This window comes from Lethenteron reissneri, chromosome 50 (assembly GCF_015708825.2).
Source record: "Lethenteron reissneri isolate LAM-NWPU_2019-01 chromosome 50, ASM1570882v1, whole genome shotgun sequence".
Taxonomy (NCBI): domain Eukaryota; kingdom Metazoa; phylum Chordata; class Hyperoartia; order Petromyzontiformes; family Petromyzontidae; genus Lethenteron; species Lethenteron reissneri.
Window position 1 is genome coordinate 5,187,690 of NC_083828.1, and position 23,640 is coordinate 5,211,329.

The following is a 23,640-nucleotide window of genomic DNA, read 5'->3' on the forward strand; positions in this document are numbered from 1 at the left end:
TTTATTAGGTATAGCCCTGTGAGCCATTCGGCTCTTGAATCGGGTGCAACCGCAACAAAAAAAACATGAACAAGAAAACATCTTAAAGTGACTATGTGACTATGTGCAAACAGAAAATCCGAGAAAAGACAGCAAAATATTGCAGAAAAAGCACCGTACACCAACACTGTGTGCAAAAATCCCAGTGGGATGCAAGTAAAACAACAACAACAACCACAAGACAACTTAGATTAAGGCCACCAGTCTAACTCCGTACTACAGCAAACAAACATGGCCAAACCAAAAAACTTTTCGAAATCACCAAAAATAAAGCTATTAAAGCAATGAAACAGTGATTATAGGAACTGTGACCGAATTTTCACAATAAAACGACATAAACAACATGTACTACCAAACCCTGCAGCCATAGCTGACTCCACAACAGCAGGAGCATCAGTCGGAGTATAAAAAAAATTCAATGCACCTTTAAGATCAGCACACTAAATCAAAACACAGGTCATACTTTTCAGCGATCACCCGGAGCGAAACATTTTATTTTAGGCCACTGAATAGCAGTGGCAGCTATGGGTGTACAACTCCTCTAGGGCAGTTTTGAGTGAAGATCTCATAGGTAGTGATTCAAGTTGCAGTTTATTGGCAATAGCATTCCAGACCCTGGGGGCATCAATAGCAAAGGCCCTTCCTCCAGTATGGGATGTTGTAAATATATATTCAGCACACAGTTTGCCGATGGTCATATGTGTGGAGGAAGGAAGAGACAGTGTTTTTGCGGCTATTGTGGTTGTTACAGCGTGTTTCCATCAATGGCAAATCGTAGAATCACCAAACTGCGGCTGTGGTGAAGCCCAAACCACCAAACGCATCGTCGACGAATGCGCCACTCATGCACACACCCCCCCTCCCCTTGGCTTCATCGCTGCAATCCACACAGCATCGACTTGCCGCCTTGGATTGATTGAAGGACCTTGACCATTCAACTACGACCGCGATACAACAAACTGCGGCTTCCATGCCACACGATAGAAGAAGCGTGGGGAGGGGGGGGGGTGGCATGCCCCCCTTCCTCACCACCACGTAGGCATCCTCCAGGATAAACAAAGATTCTGATATGATTACACTGGTCAATACACTTTTTCAGGCATAAGGTATTCCAACGGTTTTAAGGTAATTTTGGGGTGCCGATTCCAAATCTGGCATCAGTTTTTGTCTATCACATCATTTTCAATAAAAACTGCAGAAGAAAACTATGAAATAAATGTGGATATCTACATAAAATTATATTATAAACACACTATCCTAAAAATACAGCACCATATTATAACACTAAAGCAGTCACTGACTCGCAACAACTTGCAATCATAAGCGACAAAGTTCATTTCTGGTAAAATCAATGAAAATGGGGTATGCCGATAGCATAGAAATGAGATGTGATAGAGCAAATCTGAGATCAGATTTGGAATCAGCACCCTGAAATTAGTCTAAAGCAGCTGCAAAAGTCCAGGCCAGAAAAAAATGTTTTTTTTTGTTGACCAGTGTAAATGTGTTTTTTGTTGACCAGTGTTATTGTTTTTTTTTGTTGACCAGTGTTATTGTTTTTTTTTTTGTTGACCAGTGTTATTGTTTTTTTGTTGACCAGTGTTATTGTTTTTTTTTGTTGACCAGTGTTATTGTTTTTTTTTGTTGACCAGTGTTATGGGTCAGCATGCCCCTCCCCCCCCCCCCCACATAGGGGTTGGTTTGCCCCCCCATACACGTAGCCCCCCCTCCTCCCCCACGTGGGGGCGGGGCTTAAGCATGGTGAGTGGAAGGCGTGGACCCTCCAGCAACCAATCACGCGCGAGGGGCGTGGTCTTGTTGCGCCTATAAATAGCCCCTTGCTGACGTCGGGGGCACATTGGGCTCCATCCATCGCGGCAGTGAGCATCTCCAGGGCTCGTTCAGTGCGTGGCGGCGTAGGCTGTAGCCTGTAGGTGGACATTCACTCTCTTGTACTGCCGCTGTGTGGATTGTGTGCACTCTGGAGTCTGGACTGTAGACTCCGTGGACTATAGACTCACTCCTGCGGGGTGTGTACGGTCGCTCTGTAGATTGTCGCCTGTTGTGTGCTGAAGCCCGTGTGTGTGTGTGGACCTTAGACTGCGTAGACTGCAGCAGCGTGGACTGTAGCTGTGTGCCGACTGTGGTACTCAACCATGGAGGTGGCTCAGCTTTGGGACTGCCAGGTGAGTTAATTGCGTGTGTGTAAGAGTGTGTGCGGTGCATGAGTGTGTGTGTGCAGTGTATGTGTGTGTAGTGTATGTGTTTCGATTTAAAGCTTTCGTGACTGCAGGGATTCATCTTCTTGGTTCTTTCGGTAAAGTCACGTAGAAGGGAAATAATGAAAAAATAAAAATAAAACAATAAAAAATGTAAAGTCACGTAGAAGGGAAATAATAAAACATAAAAAAATAATTGTATGTTTTATTTTTATTATTTCCCTTCTACGTGACTTTACCGAAAGTACCAAGAAGATAGTGTATGTGTGTGTGTAGTGTTAAGATTGTGTATGAGTGTACAGCGTGTGTGAGTGTATGTGATGAGTGTGTGCAGTGTATGTGTGTTGTGTAGTGTCTGCGTGTGTGTAGTGTGCTGTTGGGGAGCGGTGGTGTAGCGGTTAGCACGCTGCGCTATGAACCTGGTGACCCGGGTTCGATTCCCGCTCACGGCTAACACCAGTGACGATTATCTGAACCGGTCCTAGGCCTCCCCTAGGTCGACTCAGCCTTAAATGAGTACCTGGTGCGGTGTGTAAACATCGCCACTGGGGAGACAAAGGCGGTCGGGTGTGGTGCTGGTCACCCACCCCCTTGTTCGTGTACCGTTCCGGCCTTCATAGGTGCTCGCTAACAGCACTTGCCCCTACAGTCTGCTAAGGCTATACGGGGGATCTTTGAGAGTGTACTGTTGAATCCGTACATGGAGCATGCTACAAAGAGCTGGGGCCAAAAACCACACAACATGCCTGGGTATTTTATATCAAAGTCTCCACCCCCTCCACTCCCCGTGAGTGATGGGGCAGTTGTGGAATGGAGTGGAGGAGTTCCAATATCTGGGAAGCTGCGTGGAAGCCACCTGGCTCCCCCATATAAAACTTCGGGTCTCCTCGGCCACAGCCGTGCCCTCCCATCCCTCTGTTTGAGAGTCGTGTGGAGACTTTTAAATGAACGTCTGCACTGGTTTGAAACATTTCGGCTGTCTTGCCTACGATCAACCGGGCTGGATTGTGTGAGGAGTTCACAAATCATTGAAAGGTCCGGACAAAGTTCCGTCATTTGAGCTCTCTTGCGGCAGGCGAGGAAAGGCTCGGCCATGTCGCCCGCATGCCCAGACACCGCATGCCCAAGGAGCTTCTGTTTGGCCGGATAAGGGGGGCTAAACCGGCGGGGCACGGGCTACAGAAGAGATGGACGGGTGCGGTGTAGAAGAGTCTGAATCAGAATATTTATATTGGGGGAATCCGATGAGCAATGAAGCTCTTTTCTCGACTCGGAGCCGCGAGGAGGAATCGCAACTACTTGTGGGGCGACAGCCAGGCGGTCCTTGTGTGCATCGAACAATTTTCAAAGCTCTGCGATTCTCTACACATTAAATTTCGATTTAAAGCTTTCGTGACTGCAGGGATTCATCTTCTTGGTTCTTTTGGTAAAGTCACGTAGAATGGAAATAATAAAATAATAAAAATTAAACATAATAAAATAATTTTCACGGCGTTTTGGCCACAACGCAAGCAGCCGTCCTCAGGTGGAGAACAGGTCTGTCGAGAAGACAGAGTCTGAATGACACACCCCAGGCTTGGAGCGACTATTTAAGCTGGGATTGAGCCAGTTTTGGCTGGAACACGGAGCTCTCGGAGAAAACCCTCGCATAATTGCGAGGGGGAAACGCCCTATCCCGTACGGATGGAAAAGATGGAGATTGGTTCCCGTGTTTTGCTGTACCGCATTACTTGTGGCAAGCCACGGTACGGGCACCTCGACGCCCACGGAAAGTGAGTTTCACGCAACATCCGTGTGGTGGTGATCCACCATCCCCTCGCTGCTGCCTCCACGGTGCTGGAACACATTCCTGCTGCGGAGGGAGCTGGTCGGAACGTTGGGTTGCTTGGTCAATGGCCAGGGTCAACGGCGGCGTGGTGTATTCTGCAAATATGCCCGACTGAGGGCGGGCACAAGCCGGCGTGAGTAGGTTAAACGTTGAGTTTTATAAGGGCACCACGGGGTGACCAGCCCCTCCCCACCCAGCCCCTCCGCACCCAGCCCCACCCCACCCTCCCCTCCCCACCCAGCCCTTCCCTGCACGACGGACGGTCGGACACAGTAATCCCCTGTGGGCTGGTGTAACCAGGAGGTTCCTTTTTTTTTATTTAAAGCTTTCGTGACTGCAGGGATTCATCTTCTTGGTTCTTTCGGTAAAGTCACGTAGGAGGGAAATAATAAAATTAAAAAATATATTTTTATTATTTCCCCTATACGTGACTTTACCGAAAGAACCAAGAACAGGAGGTTCCTACCAGTACCAGGCCACGTGCGTAGTAGCCACTACTGCCTCGCGCAGTGTTCTTCATTGCAAGGACCCGCGAGCCTCTAGTGGCTCCTGGCGTGTGGCCCCCGACGATACACAACGTGTGACACCCCTTCCCCCCCAATCATCATCATCGTGCTTGTCAATCAAATCCCCAATGGTTTCAAATTTGTGGCGACCCTCACACTGACGATATCTTATCGGCAAAAGTGGCCCTCATCAGAATAATTATCGGGGTGCCACGGTGGCGAGGAGATGTTGACTACCTCGCCTGGTATACACGAGGTCGTGGGTTCGATCCCGACCCTGACGCACGTGTATTTGGAGTTTGCGTGTCTCTCTCCCCATGGTCGCGTGGAATATTTCTCCGGTTCTTCCTTCCACATTCAGAAACATTTGTTTACGAGTATTTGGCTTCTATAAATTTCATCATGATAAGCCACTTCGTTGAGCTATCATTTGTGGCCAGGTCGCTTTTACTGATAAAGAGCTCCACAGCTCATTGGGCCTTACCTGGTAACAAAACAAAACAAAGATTGAATAAGTCAAGAAAGCTGGCCCCTAGCTGGATTTACGTTATGGCTGTGGAGTAAAAAAGCACGCTGGTTCCTGCTCCAGGCACATTCCGCTTGGCTCTTTGAGCACCACTCGCACTCGGCCGCCCCTGGCAACGAGAAGCCAAGGGGTTAAACGATCGCTCGCCGAAGCTTGTACAAAAGCGGAGATCCCCCGTGTAGCCTTAAGACTGTTGGGTCAAGTGCCGTTAGGGAGCGGCACCTATGAAGGCCGGCACGGTACACGGTGGGATGGGTGGCGGTGAGCGCTCTGCGCTAATGTAGTGTGTTGTACGGAGACACACACTGGAGTTTGAGGCAACACGTTTATTACAACACCCCAACAGGGCTAACTACATAAACGTACATTGGCTCTACATCTAGGAGATGACTACACGGTTAAATAGACCACAACGGGGTAACTACATAACCGGGTCGGTCAGTCACACACTGCCTGACCCACAATGCCGAGCGTAACATCGAAGACCGAAGAGACGTATCACTGACGGGTTCCATTCCAACAGAGAGCCAAGAACCTCTCGGGACTACCCCTTGATGCTCCTGAGCGTAGCCTGGCTCCACCCTCGGCCAGGCCCCCTTCTAGATCCTACTAGAAGGCTCTGGGCCAATTCACGTGTCCCTCGATGCCCGTTTTGGGGGCCCCCTTGCTACCCTGCCCCGGGCACGTGACCTCTAGGGTTCACACAGACTGCCACGTCCTCACTTGCTCTCTCTCTCTCTCTCTGACCCTCACCAGAACTATGCCCCCTAGGGCCCGCTTCCATGCCATATCCACTCTGGTGCCAGAGAGAGACTCAAGATGTCCAGCTACTGTCACTAAACACCATAGTGACTTCATATAAGTCACTCCACTAAGAACCCCGGGGACCCGAGTTCGATTGCCGCTCACGGCCAACACCAGTGACGATTATCTGACCCGGTCATGGGCCTCGCCTACGTCGACTCGGCCTCAAATGAGTACCTGGTGCGGTGTGCAAACATCGCCACTGGGGAGACAAAGGCGGCCGGGCGTGGTGCTGGCCACCCACCCCCTCGTGTGCCGTTTCGGCCTTCAGAGGTGCTCGCTAACAGCATTTGCCCCAACAATTGATTAAGGCTATACGGGGGAGCTTTGTATTTGCACACTCCAGTGCTTAGCATGTTGAACAACAAACTAAATACATGCATGCTCATGTTCTCTTTGTGCAGTGCCACTAATGCACACAGTGTGTGAATTTCACAGACTATAGTCAAATACAGCTGTGTTCACTTTAAAGAAAAATTGTTGTGCACAGGCATTTGGTATGGACCCAGCACACAGCGATTAGTGAGTTCAGGAGAAACCGGTCACCTGACACTCACCAACCACCAGTGTCATCGTTCAGGGGCCGTCCATAAATGACGTCACGCGATTTTGAACGATTTTTGACCCCCCCCCCCTCGTCACACGGCATCACAAAAAGTCAGACCCACTCCCTCAAATATTAATATTTCCATTTTGAAAATAAAACATGCTTCAAATTGCTCTAAACTATTGTCATTGTAGTGCGTATTTAATGTGGCGCTGAACTCTGATGTTGTAGGAGTGTTGTTATAACAATTAGTGTTATAACAATTCTATATTTATTCAAAGTTGCGCATTTTGATGTGACGTCACATTTCTCAAACTCCCCCCCCTTCTCGTCACACATCGTCACAAATGTCTGACTCCCCCCCCCCCCCCCCCCAGGTGCGTGACGTCATTTATGGACGGCCCCATAGACAGAAAATAATTTATTTAAAACAGCTTTTTGTGTTTAGTTTGTCCTTCCCCGCACCTCCGTTTTAGCACGGTTGTCTACGTAGGGTGCGAAAGAAGTCCAACATACAGCAAGTCGAATGTGTCGATCACCGTGCGAGCGGCGCTTGTCGTCCACATCCAGGCGTGGAAAGCTGACGGGCTTCCGCTCGCCACGACGAGCAACGAGGCGTGCAAGATGTACGACGCGGCCCTCCAGCAGGTAAGTCGCTCGCACCCCCCCCCTCCCTCTCTTGCCCGACGTCCGCCGGTACTAAACGCTGATCACAGAACGGAGATGAGAGGGGCGGGCGGGGGGGGGATGAAACTCCGCGGACAGCAAGCGTCCCTATCTCGGCGCTGCAGGTGCTCCCCAATGGAGAGTTGGCGGGGGGGGGAAATTGGGCTCGCTGCCCCACCCAGGTGGGGACCACGTGCTGGAGGGGGGGGGGGGGCAGAGGGGGACATGAAGGTTTATATGGGGAGGTGAAAGGGGAAAGATAACTAACATACTGGGGGAAGGAAAGAGACGGGGAGGAGAGAACCAGGGTGGGGCGGGGGGTGCCAACATCGCCCTCTGAAGCCCGTCTCAATCACGGCTCGGCTCGGCCGGGCCCGTGTTCCATTCTCACTCGCGACCAATCCCAGTGGTCGAGAGGGGGAGGCACAGAGGGCAGCCAGGCGTGGTGCTGGCCACCCACCTCCGAGCGTGCAGTGCGGGCATTCATAGTTGGTCGCTTGCAGCACTCGCCCGAACATATCCTGTTGAAGGGGCTGTACGGCCGATGTTTGTCTTTGGTGCACCATGGGTTGCATACTGCGAGCGTGCTCGGCGTGTGTTCACCGCACGGTGCTTGTGTGCGTTTGTCTTTATGTTGTGCCACGCGTGCGCTGTGCCGTGCGCAGTACATGGGCTGGTTCAACGACGCCTCGCTGGGCGGTCTCGAGGGGACGATGTCCAGGCTCGTGTTCGCCGACCCAGACTTCGGTGCGTCTTCTGCGTCGTCTTGTCGTACGGCTGCTGATGTAGACTGCAGGGCAACAAGTAAAATGTTTCACGTGCAGGTGGTCGACCCAGCGGACAACCTCGTCGGGAGCAGTGGCGTGTATGGCTGTGATGTCTCCCTCCGTATTTGTGGATAGGGCATTGCGTTGTTCTCTGTTGAACGAGCCGTTCCAGATTACCACAGTCGCACACTGTAGAGTTTTACATTTTACATTTTGTGCAATGTTATTCTATGGGCAATGTTAGTTTATGGGCAATGTGAGTCTGAGCAATGATCTTCATCTTTCGAACGGCTGATGTAGATGCAGAGCAACACCTACAATTTCACATTCATGTGGGTCAGGCAGCAGACAACCGTGTGAGGAAGAGCAGAGTGTATCGATGTGATGTCGTTCCTTGGGATTTGTCGTTATACATTGTTACGGTCTGTTCTGGATGACCACAGTCGCACGCTACTGGAGATTTTCATGGGTTAGGTCTCGTATATATAAAAGTGTCGTTAAACCCGCCACCACCCGACACAGCCAATTAGTGAGGATTGTCACATCAACAAAACATGGCGATTCTAGTTACGAGTTCAGCACACCAGTGTGTTGGAGAGTGAACCCACAACATTTGCAATTCCAGTACCGTGACGTTTTGTCGGGAATTGCAACCAGCCTCGTCAGGAGACTGCCAGATTTGTGCAGAAATCCTCCTGTTTTTTGTGCAAGTCCGATCTGAACGGCCTTTCAATGCGGTGCGTATACGCACGCATGCACGCACGCACGTATGTTGACCTAATTTTGCGTCGTACTTAGCCAACCGTGATAATCGGAGGTGCGCGATTTTGTGTCGTAAGGTGTGGCCTTTCATCGTCGATGCCGCGTGGTGTGGTTACTAACGGTGTCGATGTGGCGTGGGGGCGGCCATGGTGTGGTTACTGACAGTGATGGGAGGGGTTCTGGTCAGCGGCCTGGAGCTGATGGGAACGGGGAAGGCGCTCGCCGACCCGGGGCTGCGCGGGAACCTGGAGCGGCTGTCGTCGCTGGTGGCGCAGCAGGGTGGCGACAAGCTCAGTGAGAGGGAGCGGGAGCACGCGCGCGCCATCCAGCTGTTCGGAGACGGGTGACCGCACGCTCGCTCGTTCACTCGCTCGCACGCAGACATGCACGCACGCTGCCCTTGGTGCCCCGCGCCACGCAACTCCACCGCGTGACACGCACGTCGCTACGATTACACACACAGGGCAAGAGACATTATCGAGATGCCCGCTCACGCCGCGCGCGCGCTGCTTCTGCTGCAGGCGCATGTGGGAGGCGTGCCAGGCGTGGGAGCGCATCCTGCACGCTCACCCCAAGGACCTGCTTGCTCTCAAGTTCGCGCACGATGCGTACTTCTACTTGGGCAAACGCGAGCAGATGATGGACTCCATCAGCCGCGTGCTGCCATCGAACCTCGGCTCGCGGCACTACGGGTGACTCGCCGTTCTCCGCTTGGGCGCATCGCGCACGTTCAGGCACGCTTCTGCGGCCCTCTGGAACGCTCTTTCTTCCGATATTAGGAAGCTGCTGGAGCTACGAAACTTTTAAATCTAAATTGAAAACTCATTGATTTAGAAATGCATTTCGTGTTTAGTTTGATGTCTTTCCCCTCTGGCCCCGCAGCTCCGATTAACACTTGGTTAGTCACTGCATCGCGTGCGTTCATACGCGCTTCTGCGGCTGCCTGAAACGCTGTTCCTTCCGATATTAGGAAGCCACTGGAGCGCTGCACGTTTAAATCCAAATTGAAAACTCATTTATTTTCGAACTGCTTTTTATGTTTAGTTTATTGCCCTTCCCCCCGTGCCTCTGATTAGCATGGTTTACAATGTATGGTGCAAAAGAAGTTCAACATGCATACAGATGTAGGGGTGTTAAAGAGAGGGCCCGTTATGCATGGCAGCCTATGGAAAACAAACACAGTGGGCGGGGCTACGTAAGTGCACAAGCAAGTGCCCTCTACGACGTCCGAGCCAGACACCCTGGGGGGGGCTGGTTCGAACGTTATGATCCCCCGGGGCCCCACCCCTCAGGGAGGGGTTGGGTATAAAAGGGGATGTTTCAAAGGGCTCGGCAGTTATGTTTAAGCTAAGGGAAGAAGATTGAAGACGTCTTAGATAGAGCCCTGGACTCCCCTGGTTCGATGTCCTTTTCAGGGCCGGACAGGATTGAGCCAGCGGCGTGGTCCCGAAAGCCAGAGCCGGTGCTCTTGTAAGAGCTGGTCTGGAACTCCGGGTACCGGGCCCGACTTACCAGTGTCAGGCCAGTTAGCCTCCCCTAGCCCATTAGTGGAGGATTCGGGGCTAGGACAGAGTTAGCTAGGGGTGTATCCCGAGTTATACGGGTGAGGGGGCCGATACCCCCTCGAGAGTGTATATGCCCACTGTCATACTGTGAAATAAATATACGTGTGCCTCAACCTCGGCGTCAAGCGTCTTCACCGGTACTTCAACTGGTGTCAGAAGTAATTCGAACATGGACACGCGGAAAACAGCGCGGGCCAAAGTACCGCAGGAGGAAGACACTGCCGAGATCGTCGAGCCCGAGACGGCTCCACAAGACAAGGTGCAGCCGGGGCCTGACGCCTCCTTACCGGGCCATGGAAATGAAGAGGGGCCGCAGCCAGACGCGTTACGGCTGGCTCACGGGAGGCTGGCGGAGCTGCTGTATGCCGCTGCCGCCACGCTGGAGACCATCACGCGACTAGGGGCCGGTGATCCAACACGGGGCGAGGCGAGCCAACGACCAGGGCGCCTTCCCGCCATTTCGGAGCAGTCCGAATTTGAAATTCCCGCCATCGACGCTACAGCTGTTCGGGGCGTGGCCAGCCTAGACATCCGCTCCGACATCGCCGTCGCTGAAGCTGCAACGTCATCACAAGCGCGACAGGCGATCCCATCGGCCGTTCGCACCGACGCACAGCCGAGTGGTGGTGACATCAGCCTGCGGGAGTCCACAACGACCGCTGCGCTTCATCAGAGACTGCCCCCGCTGAAGGAGTTCATCGGCGCGGAGGGGGACTGGGCCGGTTTTCGCTGACGTTTCCTCGCCCATCAGGAGATGGCGAAATGGTCCGATGAGGAGGCTCTCTGCGCGCTGCCGGCGCTCCTCGACGGCGACGCGCTCGCCGCCCTCACATCGGCGCCGAGAGAGAAGCGGTCTACGTTACCTATGGCACTACAGCTGCTGGGCGGGGTCTATGGACCATCGGCTGAATGCCGACAGCAATTTTACGACCGCAAGCGGGGTGAGAAGGAGTCGCCCCTAGCATATCGGACGAGCCTCCTGGCGATGGCTAAGTCGGCCTTCCCTCGTATGGACGACGACGGCGTGGACGCGATGGTCACGGAGAAGATCCTCCTCCTGGCAGACGACCTTGACATCGCGGTCGTCGCCCGGGAGGACGAGGAGATGACATCGCTCCAGGCGGCGCGGCTCCTCCACGCCAACCTCCTGTCACTGCGGCGGAAAGCCAGCAGGGCATCGGCGGGGCGTGCGGTGGCTGCAGCCACCATTCCGACGGAGGAGCTCTACGCCGTCGACCACCGACCGCAACAGGCGACAGGAGCACGGTCGGGCCGGGACGGGCCGGGCCGTTTCAACCGTCCGTCTCCTCCAACGGCGCTCCCGCGGTGTTTCAACTGCGGCGTCCGGGGCCACGTCGCCTCGGGGTGCCGCGCTCCTCGACAGCGCGGGACGACACCTCAACGGGACGACGGGCCTCATCACAAGCTCCACCATCATAACCCGGCGAGTCGCGGCACCCCACATGTTTGGCCCACGCACACACCCGTCACGCACTCAAACACCGCAACGAGAGGGGGGCCGATATCGCGCACCATCGCACCATCACGCACCACCCCGGGTACTCATATCGAACCCGGCCAGTGGTCCGTGCTGGCCGATCGTGTGGTAGCCGCATCGTCGGGGTCGTCGGCCGTTGTGGGGCACATCGACGGGGTTGAAGTGCGCATCCTGGTCGATACGGGAGCATCGGCGACCATTATTTCGGAGTTGATTTACAATATTCTCCCTGTCCGGAGTCGTCCTTTGATGCCTGTTAACGTACCATTCTATGCGGCTAACGGGGGCTCACTTGGCATCATCGGACAAATTCGTGCCCAAATTTGTATTGGGGAAATTAAATTGTCTGGGCCGATTTTTGTTTCCTCCTCGCTGGCGGTTCCGTGCCTGCTGGGGACGGACTTCCTGGCCAAAATGCCGATTAGGATATTGATCGACCAGGGATGTATTGAGCTCCCGTCGGGCAGACACATGGCGTTTCTGCCATCGCCTGTTACGACTCGGACGGCGTTCGCGACGGTGCCGGCATTCGTAGAGAGAACGGTGCGCGTCCCTCCGGGGGCGCAAATGTTGATTCCTTTGAAATTTCGGCTGCCCTTCGCTAAGGGCGTTGGGGCCCAAGGGGTTCTGCTGGGGCCGTCTAGGGCCGGGGTTAGTGGACCTCATTTACTTCCGGCCCAGACCATAGTAAGAGGGGACGGTGAACCCTTCATCGCGGTCCTCAATGTGGGCTCGCAGACGGTGGTGGTCCCACAGGGGACCGTGCTTGCTCACGCAACGCCGGTGCCATGTGAGGAACCCGTCGCAAATCACGTCAGCGTTGTCCCTGCGCCGCGACCGCATTCGGACAGCGATGAAGGGTGGCTCGAGGCGCTTTGTGCGGGATCGACGGACCTGTCAGATTCAGAGCGTCAACAACTTAAAACACTACTGCGGGAATTTTCCGACGTTTTTAGTCGGAATAAATACGATTTGGGTTGTACTCACCTGCTGCGTCACCATATTGACACGGGTGACAGCGCACCAATTCGCCAAAATCCGTTTCGGTTGAGTCCCGCCGAAAAGGACCATGTCAAATCGGCTGTTGATGACATGTTGGCCGCCGACATCATTTCTCCTTCCACCAGCCCTTGGGGAGCGCCGATCGTCCTGGTTAAAAAGCAGGACGGTTCGTTGCGGTTTTGCGTTGATTTCCGGCGTCTTAACAAAATTTCGGTTGCCGACGCATACCCGCTCCCTCGGATGGATGAATCGCTGGACGCCTTGGCGGGAGCGCGATTCTTTTCCACACTGGATTTACTTTCGGGATTCTGGCAGCTTCCTCTGGACGATGATTCAAAGCCTAAAACTGCTTTCCGTACACCGCATGGCCTGTTCCAATTCAACCGGTTGCCGATGGGCTTACACTCAGCGCCGGCAACTTTCCAGCGTTTGATGGAATTGGTTTTGGCTGGATTGCAATGGGAGTCGTGCCTCATTTATTTGGATGACGTTATCGTCTTTAGTAAAACTTTTGACGAACATCTCCAGAGGTTGCGGGCGGTTTTCCTAAAGATGCGGGCTGCTAATTTGAAATTCAAGCCCCAAAAATGCCATTTGTTGCGCGATTCGGTGCGTTATTTGGGGCACATCGTGGGACGCTCAGGTATTGCTACCGATCCCGCCAAAACGCAGTGTGTCAGCTCCTGGCCGACTCCCACCTCGGTGGGAGAGGTCAGGAGTTTCATTGGGTTCACGTCGTATTACCGACGGTTCGTCGCTGATTTTGCGACAATTGCAAAACCCCTGCACGCTTTAACATCTAAAGGGGTTCGGTTCCACTGGGGTCAAGAGGAGGAGGCTGCTTTCTGCTCCCTTCGGGACGCCCTGGTAAAAGCCCCTCCCTTGATTTACCCAGATTTTTCTAAGCCCTTTTTGCTCGACACCGATGCGAGCAACACGGGTATTGGGGGTGTGCTTTCCCAGGTGGTTGATGGCGTGGAACGGGTGGTCGCGTACGGTAGTCGGGTGTTGTCTCCTGCGGAGCAAAGATATTGTGTCACCCGTAGGGAACTGTTGGCAATTGTCTATTTCATCCAACAGTATCGCCCATATCTGTACGGTCGGCATTTCACCGTCCGCACAGATCATGCGGCACTACAGTATGCCCTGCGAGTTCAACAACCATCGGGACAGTTGTCTCGATGGTTGGAGGTTCTCCAGGAACTTTGATTTTGAAACCACCTACCGTAAGGGCGTTCGCCATACGAATGCGGACGCTCTGTCGCGCATGCCAACCACCTCCGAATGTGCATGCCTCCTGGGGTCGGGACGTTGCAGGCCTTCAGGGGACGCATCGGTTCCGATCTTGGCAGCCACCGACGACGACGAACCATTGGTTACTAATTCGATCGAACAACAGGGAAGAGATTCCCTGTTGGGGTTGCCCGTCACTGAATGGGGGCGCCTCCAAATGGAGGATACCTCCCTCCTCGGGCGGCGTCGCGTCGGGGGTGCTGGGCGGGTGAAGGGTGATTCGGATGCATGGGAAATGGTGCAAGGTCTGCTGATGCATTGGGACGGCAAATCCCAGCGACATCGGCTGGTGGTCCCTTCTGAGTTGCGAGGCAAGGTGGTGTGGGCCGCGCATGAGCGCCTATTACACCTGGGGACCCAAAAGACTCTTGCACTGCTACAACTTGATTTTTTTTGGCCTGGTATGACGAGGGATGTTGGGGATCTATTGGGATCATGCCCTCGGTGTGCGCAACGGAAACCGCCGGCGCGGGAGTCTAACCCGCCCTTGCAATCGATCAAAGTATCCAGAATAAATGAGCTTGTCGCGCTGGACATTTTGGGCCCATTTCCCGCCACCCCCAGGGGCAATAGGTATTTGTTGACAGGTGTCGAGTATTTTACGCGCTGGCCTATGGCCTGGCCCCTTGCCAACCAGTCGGCAGCAGCCATCGTGGAGGCCTTTGTTCAGGGATACGTCCTGGACAAAGGTGCTCCGGAGCGGCTGCTGACCGACCAGGGCAGAAATTTTTCCGGTAAATTACTCAAACAAGTCTGTGACCTCTTAGGCACGAAGAAAATTCGTACCTCCCCGTATCACCCGCAAACTGACGGAATGGTCGAGCGCCTGCATCGCACCATTACGTCAATGATGTCACAGCAGGTCTCGGACTCGCAGACTGACTGGGACCTGCATATTCAAGGGGTCTTGGCGGCATACCGGATGGCACCCCATGCAGCTACGGGATTTTCCCCCTTTTACCTCATGTACGGTCGCGAACCCGACCCGCCTGTTCGCGCCCAGCTGCAGATCTCCGACCCGCAAGGGAAAACTAAATTGGCTGACCACGTCAAATTTAATCTGGCCAAATTAACAGAGGCGCGGGATGCTGCTATGCTAAACTCGGACCTCCGTCAAAAGGCGAATGAGCGCCTCAGGCTGGGTCGGGCGCACGTAATACAGTGGAAGCCGGGGGACAAGGCATGGTTGCACTGTCCCCAAGTGCCCCTGGCTACCTCCCCTAAGCTGGCGCGGCCGTGGCGGGGCCCTGTGGAGGTGGTCGAAGTTTTGCGACCACAGTGCGTGCGCATTAAATGGGGGAAGCGGCGATGGTTCGTGCACCCCTCTAGGTTAAAACCCTTCGTTGCGGTACACAAACCCACTTCACACATGCGTGGCCAAACGTGTGGGGGGTCGACCGACTCACTGGGTCCGTCTCCGTCGTTCTCACCTAATGCCTTGCCGGCCGTGCCACCTCCAGGTGCATCAGGACTGACGGGCTCACGCCCGACCACCCCTCCTGGGGATACCGACGGTCGCACGGCATCGGATGAGGTCTCACTCCGGGACGGACAATTGCCACCTTACGGTCCGCCACCCGGGGTTACCCCGTGTGAGGGGCCCGCTGCAAGGACGCGCGCAAAAATGCGCAGACTGTTATGAGGCCGGAAGATGTGTACATAGGTTGTGTTCATCGTGTGTTGTGTGGGTGGTGTGTTCCCTGCCCATTGAAATGTACATACGTTGTGTTCATTGTGTGTTGTGTGGGTGGTGTGTTCCCTGCCCATTGAAATGTACATACGTTGGGTTCACCTGGTGTTGTGTGTATGGTGGGTTCCCTGCAAATTGTATATAGGTTGTTTTTTTTACGGAATTCGTATTTATTCAAGGGGGGGTGCGTCGGGTTGTTTTCTCTTCTTGCTGTTGCATTTTGTTGTGTTCTTGTTGCTGTTCTTGTTATTGTTGAAAAATAGTGAGGCACACGCGCGGTCAAGGGGTAAATGCACTTTTATTGTCATTTTTGTATGTTGGCAGCCGGGACGGCTGCAAGCTATGCGGGGGGGGGGGGGGGGGTGATGTAGGGGTGTTAAAGAGAGGGCCCGTTATGCATGGCAGCCTATGGAAAACAAACACAGTGGGCGGGGCTACGTAAGTGCACGAGCAAGTGCCCTCTACGACGTCCGAGCCAGACACCCTGGGGGGGGGCTGGTTCGAACGTTATGATCCCCCGGGGCCCCACCCCTCAGGGAGGGGTTGGGTATAAAAGGGGATGTTTCAAAGGGCTCGGCAGTTATGTTTAAGCTAAGGGAAGAAGATTGAAGACGTCTTAGATAGAGCCCTGGACTCCCCTGGTTCGATGTCCTTTTCAGGGCCGGACAGGATTGAGCCAGCGGCGTGGTCCCGAAAGCCAGAGCCGGTGCTCTTGTAAGAGCTGGTCTGGAACTCCGGGTACCGGGCCCGACTTACCAGTGTCGGGCCAGTTAGCCTCCCCTAGCCCATTAGTGGAGGATTCGGGGCTAGGACAGAGTTAGCTAGGGGTGTATCCCGAGTTATACGGGTGAGGGGGCCGATACCCCCTCGAGAGTGTATATGCCCACTGTCATACTGTGAAATAAATATACGTGTGCCTCAACCTCGGCGTCAAGCGTCTTCACCGGTACTTCACATACATACATTACGACTATCCAGGGCCGCCCCTGTGCCACCAAATGTCCCTTTTTGGCCCATGCAATTTCACGCTCGTTTGCAGTATCCCAGTAAACATTGCCGACGCTGACCCACCATTGGCATGTGGTTGAACTACACTATTTTTTATTTTTTTTTACCAGGTAAGACCCATTGAGTTATGTAGCTTTTTTTCAGAAGCGACCTGGCCACAAATGATAGCACAGCGAAGCGGCTTATCATGTGGAAAATGTACAGCAGCCAAATGCTCTAAACGCATGATGTTGATTCTAAATATGCGAGGGGAAAAACCAGAGGACCCGGAGAAAAATCCACGCGACCACGGGGAGAACATGCAAACTCCAAATATACAGCAGGCGTCGGGGTCAGATGTGAACCCACGGCCTCATGCATACCAGGCGAGGGAGTTAACATCTCGCCACCGTGGCACCCGCTGGTTGGCACCATTGACCCAATGTTCCGTGTTTTGTCGAATATCATTTATTTGAAAAAATAACCAGCACTTTTTCTTTTTTGGATCGGGGGGGGCGGCGGTGGAAATTCTTCTGTATGTATTAAGCAACATTTTCGCACCGTGTGGATTATTCCAACAGACATCTGCTGGCAATGCACGCGTTTGGGTTGGAGGAAAACAATCTGTTTGATCTGGCAGAGAAGGCGGCCAAACAGGTAAGAATGCCCCGATATAATGTGACCAAGGATGAGGTCTGGATTGGTCATTGTCATCCTTTCCACCACCCCTTAACAGTCTGAATATTGAGGATACCGTGATTGGTTGGCAGCGACTCAGTTTGGGCGGGTGAGCGTATGGGTGGCTGACGTATTTAGATAATGTTTGCTGCTACAAATCTCCACGTGATGAGACGACTTTGTCGAGCTTAATTGTTGTGGGCCAGGTTGCTTCTGAACACATTCCTGCGGAGGGAGCTGGTAGGAACGTTGGGTTGCTCGGTCAATGGCCAGGGTCAACGGCGGCGTGGTGTATTCCGCAAACATGGCCGATTGTGAGGGCGAGTAGGCTAAACGTTGAATTTTATGAGGCCACCTACGGGGTGACCAGCCCCTCCCCTCCCCACCCACCCAGCCCCTCCCCACACTCTCCTCTCCACCCAGCCCCACCCCTCCCATTTTTGGATGCACGACGGACGGACGGACACAATAATCCCCTGTGGGCTGGTGTAACCAGGCGGTAAGATACTGAAAACTCGTTTATTTAGACTTGCTTTTTTTTTGTGTTTAGTTTGTCATCCTTCCCCCGCACCCCTGATTAGCGCGGTTGGCTACGTACAGTGCGTAAGAAGTTGAACATACATACGACGTTAAACTGAACGCTTGGCATTAATGTGGTCTCTAACCATGGCTATGCGACCTCTGGACCCTGACTGCACTGCGTGTGCGTGAGTGCAGGCCCTGCAGATGAACGAGCGCGACGGTTGGGCCACACACGCCTTGGCTCACGTCTACGAGATGACCGTCGCACCTGCCAAGGGGAGAGCGCTGATGTCTCAGACCGAAAACAATTGGGAGGTACCTTGAGCATCGCCCACGTAGAAACAAAGACAATAATCCCCCGTATGGCCTTTACCAACTTTTGGGACAAGTGTTTTTGGCGAGCACGGCGCACGAGGGGAGGGGTGGGGGGGGGGGTTGCACCACGCCTGGCCGATGTGTCTCCAGTCGTTTAGACACCGCACCAGCTACTCGTAAATATGTATGCAACGTGCTTAGGGGTAAGTCTTGCCCATAAGGGCAACCTCTGTTGACTTTCCCCCCAGTGTGCGCCAGCCTGGATATAAATAAGAGATGCCGCTTGATAAAAACCTCCGTGCCGCCACGGATGCTGCCCACTAGGCCAGCGTTCTTTCCTTGCAAGGCCTCGCGGGCCCCTGGTGGCCTTTTAGTGCGCCCCCCACCCACCCCCCCGACAATACAAAAGTGTGAAAACACCCCCATCATCATTGTGCTGCTGTAAAACCCCCAATGGTTTCAAATGTGTGGCGGGCCCTCAACACTGACGATGTCTTGTCGGCGAAAGTGTCCCCCCTCCGCCCCACCTCTCTCTCGCTCTCTCCGTCTCTGTGTTGCAGGTGTGCGACATGCTGGCTTGCCACAACTACTGGCACTGGGCCCTCTACTGCCTGGAAAAGGTAAAAACCACGCGGTCGGAACGCCGGGGGCCGCGGATTTGGCGAGCGCGGCCGTCGCCTGCCGCTCGCGTCGCGACGCAGCGCTCGCGACGGCTTTCCCAGCCATGGCTGTTGTGGCTGATGGTGTTCCTGCGCTTGATTTTCAGGGAGAATATGAAGAATCCCTGACCATTTACGACACCAAGGTAACACGCGCGCACGTGCTGCAGGAAATGTGCGCGTGTGTTTTGTACTTCTTTCAAACCGTACGTAGCCAACCATGCTAATCGGAGGTACGGGGGGGAATGACAACAAAAACTAAACTCAAAATGCAAGTGGATACTTAATGTGCACTTGCCTTGGCAGGCTATGGGTAAATATGATAATGAGCAAACGGGCAAGGCTAGCTTATGATTTGGGCCATCCACACAAGTGTGTCTCGGTGGGTGGCAAATGTTGAGATGAGACGTATGTATGAATGTTGAACTGTACATTGCCAACCGTGCTAACCGGAGGTGCGGAGGGAAGGTCAAAAAACTCGACACAAAAAGCAGTTCTAAAGAAATTGGGTTTCAATCTAGATGTAAAAGTGCATAGCTCCAGTGGCTTCCTAATATCGGAAGGAAGAGCGTTCCAGACGGCCGCAGAAGCGCATCTGAAAGAGCGCGATGGCGGTGAACACCGTCTTTGATGGTTATCCAAAAGCTGCTGCTGCTGCTGCGAGGACAACCGGAGTTTAAAAGCTGTTTACACGTCACTCGGCGTCACTGTTTGTCTTTCTTCCCTGAAAGCTCGCCTGTTTTCTCTCGCTTTACTCCACCCCCGCTTTCCCCATCACTAACTCCATCCCTCTTCACAACATCCCGACCCCATTCATCGCACCCACTCACTCGCCCACCCATCATTAACCACTTCATCGTCACCTTCATCATCTTTCATCGTCCTACCCATCGTGCACTACCATCCTTCTCATCACACCGTTTCTATGTGAAATCGCTAATTCTCGATTCGGCACCTTGGTTAAATTAAGGTGAGATAAGAAAGGTGCGCGTTGCACGCGCGAGTCCTGGCGACGTGACGTTGGGTGAATGTGGATGCTGCGTAATTTTTTGTTTGTTTTAAAGTTGATGTTTAGTTGAGTGGCTGTGGAAACTTTAACGGCGAGAGGCCTTGGTTTGATGACTGGCACGCTGGACGCTGTGCCCGCGCAAGGTGTGCCCCCGGCTCAAGGAATCTGGCGGAATGCTGGACGTGGTGGACGCCTGCTCGATGCTCTACCGCCTCACACTCGAGGGTGAGCGATGGGCGAGCGGTGTATAGAGTGAGTGCTGTGTTTGTTGTGTTGTGTGCATTTGAGTTTCACCCCACTGAGCCTGACCCTGAGACCACATGACCACGCATCACAGGACAGGATAGAGGAGGGGTGGCATGGGGCGGCACCACGTGCATCACTTTTGAACTCGTTCCACGTTCTCTCCGTAACGCGCTCCGTTGCGCATAACGCTTCGCCGCCCCTAACGACGCCGGGGGGGGTCGGGCGTCGGCTTCCCATGTCTCCGCCGCAGGCGTCTGCGTCGGAGAGCGCTGGAAGGAGCTCGCGAGCGTCACCCGCTCCCACGTGGGGGACCACACCCTGGTCTTCAACGACCTCCACCTGCTCATGTCCACCTTGGGAGCGAAGGAGGTGTCGCTCACGGACCAGCTGACGTCCGCCATGGAGGAGCGGAGGTCTGCGCACCCCCCCCCCCCACACACGGCCGCCCGCTAAGCGAGATTAATCTACGTGAAACAAAATACATTTGCAGTGGCAAAAAGTCGGCTCCGACAAATTGCTTGAAAAATAAATAATTGATATCCCACCCCTTTCTCAACCCCCCCCCCCCCCCCCGCGTGTTTATTTTAAAGAAATTTCAGCCAACCCTTTAACATCCCCGCAATGAGCTCCGTAAATATTGACGCGCTAGTGCGCGACCTGTAACGCCAGGCAGTGCGTCTGTCGTTGGACTCCACCACGCGTAAAAAATGCGAACGGAAGGAATATCTAACTAAATAACTAAATAAGTCGTTCAACGAAAACATTTTGTTTCCTAAAAAACAAAAATCCAAAGCCGTTCGTGCCGATTATTGCACTCGTGCGTCGAATACAAGTACAAGCAACGTGGTCGTGAAGAATCGACAACCTTCGCGTTCGTCACGTTGTGTTGGCGGGGTGCGGCGGCGCTTTGACGCTGCTGCTGCGTGTGTGTGCTTGCGTGTGTGCTTGCGTGTGTACGCGCGTGTGTGCGCGTGTGTGCGTGCCCGCACGTGGATTTCTGTGCCCTGCTTGTCCGGCAGGGGCGACGCGCGCGACCAGGACCGCGTCGCCAGGCGTGTGGGGGTGGACCTGTGCCGCGCCCACGTGGCGTTTGACGCCGGGAATTACGGTGAATGCGTCGAGCTCCTTCAGCAAGTGCGCTACGACGTCCCCCGCATGGGGGGCAGCAACGCGCAGGTGCGGGAACCGCTCCTCGCTCGCTCGCGCACCGAGAATCGCTCCACTCTCGCCCGTGAAAACGCTCCACAACTGCAATGCCTCTGATGCGCTGTTTGAATCCGTCCCGATGAGCAGTACCCACAATGCTCTGCTCCGATGCTGCGCGTTGTTTGGACGTGTGTGTACGGAGCAGTAGTGTAGCGGTTGGCACGGCTGCGCTACGAACCAGCGACCTGAATTTGATTTCTGCTCAAGGCCAACACCAGTGGCAATTATCTAAACCAGACCTGGGCGTCCCCTAGGTCGACTCGGCCTCAACTGAGTATCTGGTTCAGCGTGTAAACATTGACACTGGGGAGACAAAGGCGGTCGGGCTTGGTGCTGGCCACCCACCCCCTAGTGTGCCGTTCTGGCCTTCATAGGTGCTTGCTTACAGCACATGCCCCAACAGTCTCTGAAGGCTATACGAGAGATCTTTGTCTTTATATGTACGTTGAACTTATTTCACACCATGTGTAGCCAATTGTAACATGTGCTCTGTGTGGTGCGCATGTGTGTGTGCAGAGGGACGTCTTCAATTTGCTGCTGATTCACTCGGCCATTCTCTCTCCTGAACCCGGAGCACAAACGGCTGGCAAGGTGGGGTTCCTCCTTACCATTCCAGAGATCTTTCTACTACCGGCGTGCATTCCTCGCCCTTGCGTGTGCGTGCGTTGTGTGTGATGTGGTCGTGTTATGTACCGAGCCGTTAAAGTGCAACGCGCCAAGGGACAGTTTGCCGCACGTTTTCTACCAAGTTTTAAGATGTTCCGGAAGTCATTTTTGTGCTGTTGTGGGGAAATGTGGTTCAGGCCTGAATAGATACGAGCCTGTTCAACTAACGTGTCGGTCCATTATCCCGTCGGCTCTGGTGAGAACAGCGTTTCCCCGATGTGTTTTGTTCTGGCGGCAACCCCTGGACTGCTTCAGCTTTCAAGAGCGTGCTTGTCCGCTGTATACAATCCAAGACTGTGTCGCAAAGAGAAAGCATCGCAGCTCGCACTCGGCAATTAAGACGGTGCGATGGGTGGGCCGCGCGCGTGTGGAGGATAGCGGACGGGGCATTGGCCTGGCTTTCGGAGGTCGTCGACGAGAGAGGGGAAGGCCTCCAGAAGCCATGACGTGTGCGGGTGTTTTAAGAACGGAGCCCGTGGAGGTGAAGCGTTGACATTGCCACGGTTGCAGGCTCGAGCAAGGGGAAGGAAACGACGGCGAGTCGCAGTGGCCTGTCCTGCGACCGGATTTATGATCATGCAAGCACTTGCGCTCATTATTTAGTATATATTTATACATTATTATTATTGTTGTGAGTGTGCATTGTTTAGCCAGGAAAGTCCTCGCCGAGTCTTGAGACTCTTTACTCAACAGGAGGGTCCTCCACCTCTTTGGCAACCGCACAGGAATTTTCCTCCAGGACCAAAACAGCGTTATAAGGAAACGGCGTTGTAAGAGGCAGCGGTGTAATCTTTAAACTTTTTTGGCAAATTTGGACCGTGGCGCTGGCACGCGATGGCCAACTTCGCTTCTGATGACATCGCGGGGATCTTTAACGCTGTGACTGGCGGTTGCTCCGGTCTCTTCCGCTGTGCACGGGCTGCGCCTCATACCGCGATGTGCGCCGTGTACAATCCATTGTGCTGCTGACAGCAGCAGCAGCGGCGGCGGTGTGTGAGGTGCAGTACCGTGATTGTGCCACCGTCGGTGTCTCGCGCGTCATTGCAGGAGTCTCCTGGCGGAGAGGGACGCCGTGAAGCCGGGATCGTGCATGACGCAGCGGCTGCTTCAAGCCGCACATTCCCCCTGATCAACGATAACTCGGAGTGCACGGCGCTGATGCCATTCATCGACCCCTTCCCCAGCGCCACCCTCGTACAAGATGCTCTTTCCTGCTCACGCGCACGCACAACACGACGCAGAATTTCCACACGGCAGCACTCGCAGATTGGCGCAGACCCCAAGTTTTCCCCACCACTGACACACGATGGACATTTTTCACACCACTTCCTAGACGCCTTGAGCGGCCCCGTATTCTTAGTCACAGCTAGGCTCAGGCTTTGCTCTGGCTCGAGTGAGCCGGCTCGAAGCCATGATCCCAGCCACGGTCAGGATTTTCCATGAGCCAGAGCCAAGGCTGAGCCTCTCACTCCTGTGTCTTTGGAAGCAACCGAGGGGCTCGAGACTGAGCTGAGCTGCGTCGAAGGCCCCCAACCAGAGTAGAGCCGTGGCTAAAAACATGGCCCACGTGACTTTTGTGATATCTTCTGCGTTTCTAAAGTGGTCTGATCTGTTAGGTGGAACCACATTTTCACCTCCATTTC

General features: G+C 54.0%; 1 protein-coding gene across 1 annotated transcript; it reads left to right on the forward strand.

Annotated features, from left to right (window-relative positions):
* The first annotated feature begins 1,905 nt into the window (after positions 1-1,905).
* TTC38 (tetratricopeptide repeat domain 38) lies at positions 1,906-23,266 on the forward strand. Its single transcript, XM_061572242.1, is given in 15 exon segments — positions 1,906-2,222; positions 7,037-7,114; positions 7,798-7,879; positions 8,827-9,004; positions 9,183-9,353; positions 17,278-17,353; positions 18,092-18,211; positions 18,772-18,831; positions 18,978-19,016; positions 20,023-20,104; positions 20,376-20,538; positions 21,145-21,301; positions 21,848-21,898; positions 21,900-21,922; positions 23,045-23,266. Coding segments are annotated over 15 exon segments (1,392 nt in total). The 5' UTR covers positions 1,906-2,192; the 3' UTR covers positions 23,127-23,266.
* The last annotated feature ends 374 nt before the right edge of the window (positions 23,267-23,640 follow it).